Genomic DNA, 11,867 nt, shown 5'->3' with positions numbered 1-11,867 from the left:
TCTGTAAAACAAAGGCAAAAATCACTTATGAGCTAAGATAACGAAACAGATACTGAGTCTCATGAATTTTAGGGGGGGTGCGAAAGTGTAGGAGCCCAGTTCCGATCGGAAAAAGGGACATCCTCCCCCGATGCTACATTAGGACTCAGCGTCTAATGCAGCACCACTGCACCAACAGGCGTAACATACCTGTTAGAAGAGAGTGGCCGAAGCCAAACGAAAACTCCCGGTTCGAGCCGGGGACAGAAAGCCTCCAGCACTTGCTGGATTGGCAATTAGGAGGTGTGTGGGAGTTACCCCAGACACCAAAAACGCTACTATGGCCAGGAGCGGAGCTCAGACTGACCATAGCAGGACAGAGAGTCAAGACTGGGAGGGTTCTCAACCAGCCAGGACGAAGGTGTAGTTCCACCAGTGATCACCTCCCAACCTCACGGCAAGACCAAAAACCGCCAAATAGCGGACGGATACAACAAGTATTGATCTTACAAAGTTTGAAAATTATACCGTTGTACATCATTAACCTGAGCAGCTGGTATCCATAAACAACTTATTTATCCATCAAAGTAACCTTAAATTATTAATCCAGAGTTAATTGTTAACACAACAAAACAAAACATCTCTAAATATAATAAAACCCACATACAAATTCAAAAAATCTCCATTCAATAGACAGAGAAATTAGTCTCTGCCTCCACCAGGAGACATACCCAAACCTCAAAAACAAAACATAATTACAACTTTAAATGGCACTTTCATTAAAACACTGCAAAAATGCAGCTTAAGCGAAAGTGCTAAACCATACAACATAATCAAAATAAAAACACAATTCACAGAAACTACACCCTTTAAAATCCCTACATTAGGGGATATATGGTGTAGTAACAAAACATATACATAAACACACACAAACAAAATTTAAAAGACACCATTTTAAAATAAGTGGTGTCTACCACACTTAAATAACAATATACACATTCTAATCACCCTCTTAAAAGATTCTCTCTAAAGAGAGAAAGGGTGCACCCAAAAAATAACATAAACCCACATCAAACATCAATAAAATTAATAAATTACAAATAACATATCCAAATATCACATCTAACAAACCATAGTTAATCATTAATTTATATTAATCTTAAAATAAACCACAAAAATACACAAAATAATTATCGCTTCTTTGTTTTTCAGGTTCTAGTCCTTCATTTATCATTGAACAGGTAAGTGTCATTTTCAAATCTCCATATATTGTTCTCGGTTCCCCTGTAATACTTGAATTTCTCCTCATTACTTAATTTTTCCATATCACTTTTCATTTTATATCTGGAGTCTTCTTTTATTTTAATAATCAAATATGTTGCAGTTATCTTTTTTCTTTCATACATTAATTTACACCGTCCCTTCCATAACCACCTTTTCACTAAGGCCACCATCCAATTAAACATATATGTGCTTTTTCCATAAATTTTATAATCAGTGTGGTATTTTATTTGTTCCCAGTCAATTATTGTCTTCCATATTCTTGCCAACCAACTCCAAACTGCCTTGGCAACAGGACACATATAAAATAAGTGAATTATTGTTTCCATTTCTTTACACTGGGGACATTTTGCATCATGCCCGTGACAGTAACTCAACAAAAACTGTTTTGTTATAACAACATTTTGCAGGACCCTCCAGGTTGTCTCTCTCCACTCAGGTGGCAACAGAATAACATTTTTCCATGTATTATCCCAATTCCGGATACTAGAACTCATCCCTTCACTTATAAATTGTTTATATATAATATTATAAATCTTCCCTGGTCGTACTACATTATTAACATAAATACTATTACCATTACTATCCATTATTTCATTTATATATTTCCGCCATTTTTTAAATTTTCTTTTATTACCAACCATAAAGGGAAAACTTCTATCACAATTTGTAATTCTATTGGTGACAGGTCCTAGCACATACCTTAAGATATAGTACAACGGATGTTCCTCTTTTCTTAAACCATTAAAAATTACTGATAATTGCAATGAGCTTTCCAATGCTTTCATTTCCCAAATTTGCCATCCACCATTAAACACCTTGTTTCTCATTATTTTACGACTTATAGGTTCATAGGTCTTATCCCACAGGTATCTATATATTGGTTTTTCTATTCTTTTTATATCATCAGTATTTAAATTTGTATTATATAGTATATACATAGCTCTAGCAAATAGTACCTTATTTACAACTATAGCCCTTTCCGGTAAATATAACCAAACCGTGGTCCATTCCTTAACAGCATCCTCAATTCTTTCAATAATCAAATCTCTATTCTTATTGTTACTATCTTTCCCATACCAAATACCAAAAACTTTTAAACTATCAACACGTTGAATATCAGAATTACATTTAATCTTTCCCACTACGTCAAATAATTTACTTTTACTAATATTTATTCTCATTCCTGTCAGACTACAAAAATCATTAATTACTCCAAACGTTTTTACTAGGGACACACTGTCTACTATAAGAAAGTTGACGTCATCTGCATGACCAATATATTTAACTTTCTGTTTCATTCCTGGAATGAATATTGACTCAATATGTTTTTCCCCATCTATCCTTTTTAAAAGGACATTTATATAAATTGTAAAGAGCAACATGCTACAGGGACACCCTTGTCTCACACCTCTTTCACAATCAACATAGTCTGAACAGTAATTCTCTATTTGTATAACAGTCTGTGGCATTTGATATAACCTTTTAACCATATAAATTTCATTATCATTAAAGCCATAATTTTCCAATATTTTCCATAAAATCTCTCTATTTATGGTGTCAAAAGCCTTCTGAAAATCAATTGATAATACTGACAATGGACAGACACGGTTAACATAAATCTCATTTATTAAATTTAACATTAAAATGTTTTCTTGTATTTTCCTTCCCTTAATTCCGGCACTTTGAGTATACGCAACTTCATTACAAAATAGATCACCAATCCGTTTACTTATTATAATACCATATAATTTATAGTCCAAGTTTAGCAAGGTAAGGGGTCTAAAATCTTCAACCCCTCCCACCCCAGTTTCCTTCTTTGGTATAAATACCATCTTCCCTAAACTAAATTGATCACTAAAATCCTCACCATTGTAAAGTTTATAAAACAAATCACTAAAATAGCAATTAAAAAACCTATAAAATTCACCAGGTATTCTATCCAATCCAGGGGCCCTTCGTATATGAATCTCATCCAATGCATTCAAAATTTCCTCTTTAGTAATTTTTCTATTCAGAACATTATCACTTTTATTTTTAATTGGTTTAATGAATTTCTCAAAATCCTTCCATATATCTATATTATATTCCACTTTCTTAAATAGACCAACATAATAATTATAAAATCTATCAACAATTTTATCTTTATCTTTAATGATATTTCCTTTATCACTAATTTCTTTTACTTTTACTTTTTCCTTAATTTTTACCTTCTTTTCAAATACACTTCTCTCACATTCCCTACCAAGACGCAATTGACTCATCTTATACTTAATATAATTTTCTTTTTGTCTCAAATCATTTATTCTGTTTATCTCATCCTCTATTTTACGTATTTGTTCCCATTTTTTCCTTTTACATTTTCAATAATCAACCTTGATAATTTTCTCTGCAAATTCTTAACACTATTAAATTTATTTCTCTTCAATCTATTCATATTTCATTAACTATGTCATAAACTTCCTTTTTCATTTCCTCCCATTTATCCCAATTTATCTTTTGTATATTTTTATCTACTAAGTCTCTAATTGCATCCTGAAACTGTGGATCACTGAGAATCTCATTATTAATTCTAATATTTTTCCTTATTATAGGTTCCATATTCAATTCAATTTCTACATTAACCATACAATGATCTGAAATACATCTCTGATTACTACTTATTTTATATTTAATAATATTAATTATTTTTTCCAATTTCAGGTTGAATATACACCCGATCAAGACGCTCCTGGATTCCGCGACCCTCCCAAGTATATCCTGGGTCACAAGGATAGACATATCGGTAAATATCAAAAAGCCTAAAATCTGTCAAAAGCCTCGCTAAAACTCTACGCGACCCATCGGGAAGTAATTTACTATTTTTATCTAACGCCGATAATACCGTATTAAAATCTCCAAACACAATAATGTGTCTAAAAGTAATCAAATAATCCCTTACCTTGCTAAATAATTCCTTCCTTCTATAAACATCAGTATAAGCATATATATTAATTATTCTCAATAACCTGCCACCAATATCCACATCAACCTGGAGGATCCTGCCTTCACTGTCCGTTCGAAAGTCTTGTGTTTTTATCCTTTTATGTACCAATGTCAACACTCCCGAACTTTTTCTTACTGAAAATGATGCGTATATATTATATTCTCTAAATATCTTTCTTAAATCCCTTATGTCATTCATATCTCTCACATTTGTGTCCTGTAGGCCCAATATATCAACATGTTCAGTTTTCACCATATTTAATAAAGCATACCTCTTTTCAGCACTTCTAAATCCAGTGATATTTAATACTCTTATATTTAGACGTTCAGCCATTATCGTCTATTTCTTTGTGTTTTTCCTGCTTTCACTTTATTAACACTTTTATCCACTTCCTCACGAACTCTTTTTCTCTTTATTTTCATTTCTTTACTCAATTGTACTTCTATCTTTTCCTCACTCCCTTCTTCCTCACTTCTCTCCTTTGTCGATTTTTGCCTTCCCCTTATCTCTTCTATATTAGTTTCTTTATTCAAACTTTCAAAACCATCTATTACTGATTTTACTGATCCTACACTATTTCCCTCTTCCTCATTTTTTCTACTTTTTTCCTTTTCATTCCTTTCCTTTCTCTCCTTTTCTTTTTTCTTTTCTCTAATTTCACTTATTGTTCTAGGCCTACATTTTACCATTTCGGCAAATGATATCACTGGACAAATCTCTCCCTCATGTTCTTTTTGGCATTTACTACATGCATTACAATCCTTTATTAAATGATGTCTCGATTTACATCTGTGGCAAAGTTTTACCCGACATTCTTTCACCTTATGGTCTTTCTGTCCACACCTTTTACATTCTTCTTCCATACCTCTATAATAAACCAATGCCTTTCTTCCCAGCATTTCAATGTAATTTGGTACATTAATCTTCTTTAAAAGATTAACTCTATAAACTCCAGTCTTAATCATTGGGTCTCCTCCAAATTGATCTGGCAAAATTTTTACCACTTTTCCATATTTTTCCAAAATTTTTGTTAATTTCTTTTCATTTATTTCTACAGGCACATATCAGATGGTTACGCGCAAAAGTTCTCTTTCAATACTCTCAATCACATAAGTATTACCCTTTATAACAATCTCCTCACCAATTAATTTATCTTTAGCCTCAACTGTTGACATACCAATTTCCACCATTCTTCCAGGCATGAAGCAAATCTTTTCAATTCTACCCACTCTTTCTATTAGTGGATTTATTGCATGGAACAAATTCTGAATCTTTGGCTTCTCTTTTTGATCCTCCATACGAATCTTTATTGTGCAAATAACAATCTCTTCCTCTTTTTCTTCTCTGCAGCTCTATCTAGTGGCAGTTCTCATCGTCACTTGCAACAAAAGCCATTGAAGATGGTCCCTCACCAGGGTCGGAAGACGTCGGCCGAGGAAAAGAATCTTCATTGCCGTCCTCCAGTGTCTCCATCCTTCTTGCTGCCCTTCGTACTGCTGCTTGACTTTCGTGGCCAAACTGCCACAGTTGGAGTGTCCGGCTCTAATCACCGGGTTAGCACAAGTCAGTAAAAGTCAGTACAAAATAACTCACCACAGTCCAGAATTACCACACAACACAATCCTCCGAGGCACCAGAACACTTGCCAACACTAGAAAATATATAAAACAAAAACAATTATCAAAACTTGGTCTTGGCCAAAAGGCCGAGAAGCGATAAAAAACAGATCAAAAGTGCCGACGCGCCAAGTGTGGAGACGTCTTTTTCATTTCCTATGTCCTCAATTGTGACGTCATTTCGTACGGAGCAGTTTTTGCGCAGAAAATCACGTCAGGAGGATAATAGTGAGATGATAAAAGCTTCAGGAAGTAACTGGATAGCGCATTTAAAAGTGTAGATAGGTGCCAAATAATCCTTTCGACCATCAGTAGCCAGAGGGAGGAAAACGCCCCCGGCATTCGTCCCGGTGCGTAATCGTGATACTGACGCAAGTTCGAGTATATAATTGTTTCCCCCTTCCGAAAAAGTTCCAAGCGTGTGTATGTATTGTACGAAAACAGCCGATTCCAGTTTCGATTTTTTGCATATGGAAATTTTCGAAAAAATTGGTTTTTTCGAATTTTTGGGAAATAATTTTTCTGCTTCCTCGTTGTTTAATGTTTACTTCTTATTCGCTGCACAGTGACTACTTGTCGCCATGTAGTATTATTTGTTCGATTCTGCCACATCAAATAAAATACAGGGAGTGTAAAAATATTTTTCATAAAAATATTTCGACTCTGTTCTTATCAGCTTGACAAAAATTAACTTGAGAAATAATTCTTTCTCTTCTTAATTTGTGTCTGTTTCTAATTTTTCTTATTTATTTACCCCAAAAGGGGTGGGCTTTCCCGAGATGTAGTGCAATACTCGGGCAACCCGTGGCCGGGAGGGAGCAAGCCCCCGTTCCCAGCCTATTTTCAAAAATCAGATGATATTTGAAGGCCCCCGATGGGGGCCCTATCAGATATCAAGCTGATAAGAACAGATACTCGTTATTTTAAAGTTTTGAGCAGGGTGACCAAAGTCACCCCACAGAGCCAGATACGAAATGACCGCCCAACAAACTGACCATTGAGAGAACAAAAAATGCCTCTACTAGGTCAAACGGAGAGGGCGGGGTTATTATAAAGGCTTCAACGTCATAAACATAACAAAAGCTCAAAACTTAACATTAGCAGGTTAATCACGAGTATCAACAAACCAACATCAAGTTAGACAAGAGTTATTAACAAAACACCTCACTAAATCTACTAAAAACAGGTAAGTTAACTACTTCAAAACACTACACAATATAAGAATCAACTTTAAACACATTCTATATTTTCAGATCTCAAGACCACAACTGCTTCCAGCCAACACAATATTATCACCACAAACTTGGGTAAGTATAAACACAACAAACTAATAAGTATAAACTAACTCCAGCAATGACCACTTAACTACACTTAACAATCAACCAAAAACAACAACTGGTAAGTATCACAACGTATAAACCACTAAACAACACTTTTAAACAATGTAAACATCAGTTAGTAACCAACACCCTAAGAACCCGCGTATATTACAAGTTCATAAGAACCTCTAAAACAACAACAAAACTCTAACATAAATTCAAAACTCATAAAACATACAACTAAGTTACACAGACTAAACTCTCATCGCTACATATTATCGTTCCTTTTAACACTTTAGCTGCAAACTGCGATTTTTTAAGTATTTTCATGTCATCAAATAATTCTTCCTTTAATACTTGTTTTTTCTCTTCATCTTTTTCTCTTATAATATCGTACCACAGTGCAAATTGTGCACTGCACCACCCCTCTTCCTGTAAGTCTATCACTGATTTTTTATATGTCTTAGTACCTAATTTAACAACATACATTCTAGGCCATCTACTTGATGGGGATTCACCCCAATCATTCCTCATTTCATCTGTCACTTTAAACTTTTCTTTCTTTTTAACTACTTTCTTTATTTCTTTTTCTTTTTCTATATTACCCTTCTTGGCTTCCTGTATCTCATTACCGGGACTTTCCCTCACTCTTTTCTTATTAGCTTCTATTTCTATTCCTTTCTCTTCCTCAATACTTCTTTCACAAATATCGTACACATTTACCAATGCCTCTTTTATCTTAGTTACACTATCATCTAAACTTTTTTCTTGACTTTCCTGCATTAATTCAGTTCCTTCATTTCTTTCTATACTAGTTTCTATCTCTTTTCCATTAACACAGTCTTTTTTCTTATGTCCAGTTCCATTACACTGGAAACATTTCACCTTAGGGCAATCTTTCGCCCTATGATCTCTTTCCAAACAGTTACCACACAACCATCTAACTCCTCTATAGTCAGCTCTTATCTTGCATCCTCTTATAATCAGAAAGTTCGGAACTTCCTTTCTCATAACCAAGCTAACAATCCTAGTACCAGTAACTATTCTCAAATTTGGCAGGTAATATTCCTTAGCTATAGACCTTACTTTCCCATATTTTGTTAACTCGTCCTCTATTTCCTTATTTTTAATTTCATAAGGTACTCTTCTTAGTAATATTCTTTTTACATTTCCTTTTACAGAACTAACCTCAATTCTTTCCCCATCCACCTCCCACTCAATGTCAAATACTTTCCATTTTACTTCTTCGTTAACAAAAGTCATAACACAGTTATTAATTGAAACTTCCTCAACTTGTACAATAGCTTCAAAATTATCTAATTCTTTCAGTATTCTTTTAACTATCAATTTCCAGTCTATCTTTCCCTTACAATAAAAGTTCAAAGACATCTCACCAATTTCACCAATTTCTTTTTCTGCCATCTTCTTCTTTAATCAATTTTCTTTTTTCTTTCAGAAATACCAAGTCCAGGACGAAATCAGAAACACCAGGAACTAAGTCCAAACTCCAAAACTGTCCAAAGTTTCGGATCCAGGCTCGATGTTCGAAGATGACGACACCTGCGAGGAGCGCCGAAGGCAACACCCAGGAAGACGAGACACCAAGACAGGACCGGAACAGGACTGGAACAACAGGTCACAAAAGGTAAGTCCAAACACCAGGAACACCAGGAACAGCACGACTCAACAGGAACACAGGAACACAGGTACACAGGAACACAGGAACATCCGCAGCCGCAGAACACCTCCCAACTCGACCCTATGGGCTTACAAGACCATTTACCTAAACCGACTTATCAAGTCTTGGTCTTGGCCATAAGGCCGAGAAGCGATAAAAAACAGATCAAAAGTGCCGACGCGCCAAGTGTGGAGACGTCTTTTTCATTTCCTATGTCCTCAATTGTGACGTCATTTCGTACAAAGCAGTTTTTGCGCAGAAAATCACGTCAGGAGGATAATAGTGACATGATAAAAGCTTCAGGAAGTAACTGGATAGCGCATTTAAAAGTGTAGATAGGTGCCAAATAATCCTTTCGACCATCAGTAGCCAGAGGGAGGAAAACGCCCCCGGCATTCGTCCCGGTGCGTAATCGTGATACTGACGCAAGTTCGAGTATATAATTGTTTCCCCCTTCCGAAAAAGTTCCAAGCGTGTGTATGTATTGTACGAAAACAGCCGATTCCATCTTCGATTTTTTGCATATGGAAATTTTCGGAAAAAATTGGTTTTTTCGATTTTTTGGGAAATAATTTTTCTGCTTCCTCGTTGTTTAATGTTTACTTCTTATTCGCTGCACAGTGACTACTTGTCGCCATGTAGTATTATTTGTTCGATTCTGCCACATCAAATAAAATACAGGGAGTGTAAAAATATTTTTCATAAAAATATTTCAACTCTGTTCTTATCAGCTTGACAAAAATTAAGTTGAGAAATAATTGTTTCTCTTCTTAATTTGTGTCTGTTTCTAATTTTTCTTATTTATTTACCCCAAAAGGGGTGGGCTTTCCCGAGATGTAGTGCAATACTCGGGCAACCCGTGGCCGGGAGGGAGCAAGCCCCCGTTCCCAGCCTATTTTCAAAAATCAGATGATATTTGAAGGCCCCCGATGGGGGCCCTATCAGATATCAAGCTGATAAGAACAGATACTTTTTTTTTTTTTTTTTTTTAAATAAAGTTTATTATTTCTAATCAAATTTACAATATGCTCTGCATGGGCAGAGAAGACACAATACTAATTTTGAACAATTGAGTAAAAAGAAATTACATAAAATAACATTGGTAGTGACAATTATTACAAGTTTGGTTACAATACGTGATGCCCTATACCAATAATAAATAACATATATACAAAGAGGGGTATAGGGTTGCCCAAAGCATTTGGCCTGGTCGTGACCAGGTTAGCGAGGAGCGTAACAATTTATTATTGATTAACATCGATAAAGGACCCATACATTTTAAGACGCGTTAGTTGAGCACTTGTTACAGTGAGGTACATAGCCCTGTAATATGCGATAACTATAGCATTTTCCTGACAGAGGGTGAGTATAATACAGAATGCGCGACAAAATTTGTAAAGATGTAACTTACAAAAAAGAAGACATAGCCAAATAACAGATTTAGTAATATACAGAAGACACCATACACACACACCACATAACAGTGCGTGATAAAACAAAAGTGGGAGGGGAGGGGAGGGAGCTCCTTACCATTGATCATTAAGGATGATGTTTCCGTTTATGTTTTTCCAGATTACCGACACTGTCCCGTGGTAGTATAAGTTGAATTCGGTGTCTGACATTTTCTTTAGGTCAGAGTTAATTTTCATGATTATTTCATTCCTAATTTTTGTTGCTAGAAGGGTAGCATTCCATTTTTTATTGTTGAATATTAAAGCACATTTAGCTTTCCAGATAAGTCTTTTTGTTGCTGCAATAAATAAATTGATGAGGTATTTGTTATGATCTCTGACCGGGAGTTTAGAATGATAGCAGATTGACATCCAGTTTAATTTTGTTTTAAAAAGTTTTTCGACCCAATACCAGGTTTGCCTTGCTAGGGTACATTCGAAAAATAAATGGATGTTATTTTCCTCCTTGCCGCATCGCGGGCATTTGTCATTTCTAACCCTGTGGTGTCTATATAGGAGTGCCTTAGACATTATAGCATTGTTGATGAGTCTCCATGAGGTCTCTCTCCACTCAGCTGGTAATATACTTATGTTACTCCAACAATTTTTCCAGTTTATTGTTTTCTCTGATAAATTTGTATGTTTTCCTGCAGATGAATGTTCTTATATATAATTTTTGGTTTGATGCTGTTATTTAAGTTGATGTTGGCTACTACTTGGTTGGTATTTGTCTCCAAATCTTGAAGGTTGAGTTGTTATCCACTAGAAATGGTGAATTACCAGGGATAGGTTTAATTTTGTAGCTGTAGGGCCGAGAACATATCTAGCCAGGTCAGCCAGAGGATGGTCCTCCTTAAGTATCACGTTGATTACATTTGCTATTTGCAGGGAGCTTTCTAATTTTTTGATGTCCGAAATTCCCCAACCTCCATTCTGTATGTTGTTTCTCAGTATTTTTCTTCTAATGGGTTCATAATCACTTTGCCAGATGTATTGGAAGACTGGTTTCTCTAATTTTTTGATATCTTTTTTGGATAGATTTGACACATAAAGGTTGTACATTATTTTAGCATAGATTAGTTTATTTACTACAACTACTCTTTCAGGCATATAGAGCCAGGTGTTGTCCCATTTCTTTATAGTGTTCACAATTTTGTTATGCATGTCCTCTAGATTGAGTTTACTGCTGTTTTTCCCTATCCAAATACCCAGAGTTTTCATCGCTTCAACTGTTTTGATGTTTGTATTACTGTGGTTGATATTGCCATAAATATTTATAATTTTGGATTTGTTTACATTTATTTTCATCTGTGTTATCTCGCTGAATGTTTTAATTTTGTCTAAGATTCTGTCGAGAGCAATATTGTCAGTAAGAAAGAAGTTAACGTCGTCAGCATGGGCTATGTATTTTATTGATCTTTTCATTCCTGGAATGTGGACCGGTGTGATGAGCTTGTCGTCATTGATCATTTTCAAAATCGTTTCAATATAGATGGTAAATAGAGCCATGGAACTGGGGCAACCCTGTCTTACGCCAGCTTCGCAATTGATACTGTC

General features: G+C 35.2%; 1 protein-coding gene, 1 non-coding gene and 1 pseudogene across 2 annotated transcripts; all 3 read right to left on the bottom strand.

Moving 5' to 3' along the window:
* Nucleotides 1–4,578: 4,578 nt before the first annotated feature.
* LOC136978360 (uncharacterized) lies at nucleotides 4,579–5,211 on the bottom strand. Its single transcript, XM_067274064.1, has one exon. The coding sequence runs from the start codon at nucleotides 5,209–5,211 to the stop codon at nucleotides 4,579–4,581; it is 633 nt and encodes a 210-aa protein (XP_067130165.1).
* A 1,410-nt stretch (nucleotides 5,212–6,621) lies between these two features.
* Nucleotides 6,622–6,795, bottom strand: LOC136978366 (U2 spliceosomal RNA; annotated as a pseudogene).
* Nucleotides 6,796–9,673: 2,878 nt separating this feature from the next.
* On the bottom strand, nucleotides 9,674–9,862 carry LOC136978365 (U2 spliceosomal RNA). Its single transcript, XR_010881212.1, has one exon. It is a non-coding gene; the product is annotated as a U2 spliceosomal RNA (small nuclear RNA).
* Nucleotides 9,863–11,867: the final 2,005 nt, after the last annotated feature.

Source organism: Centruroides vittatus, unplaced genomic scaffold (assembly GCF_030686945.1).
Source record: "Centruroides vittatus isolate TY-2023 unplaced genomic scaffold, ASM3068694v2 contig_517, whole genome shotgun sequence".
In the NCBI taxonomy this organism is placed as follows: Eukaryota; Metazoa; Arthropoda; class Arachnida; order Scorpiones; family Buthidae; genus Centruroides; species Centruroides vittatus.
The sequence above is the reverse complement of the archived record's forward strand: the minus strand, read 5'-3'. Positions and strand labels throughout refer to the sequence as shown.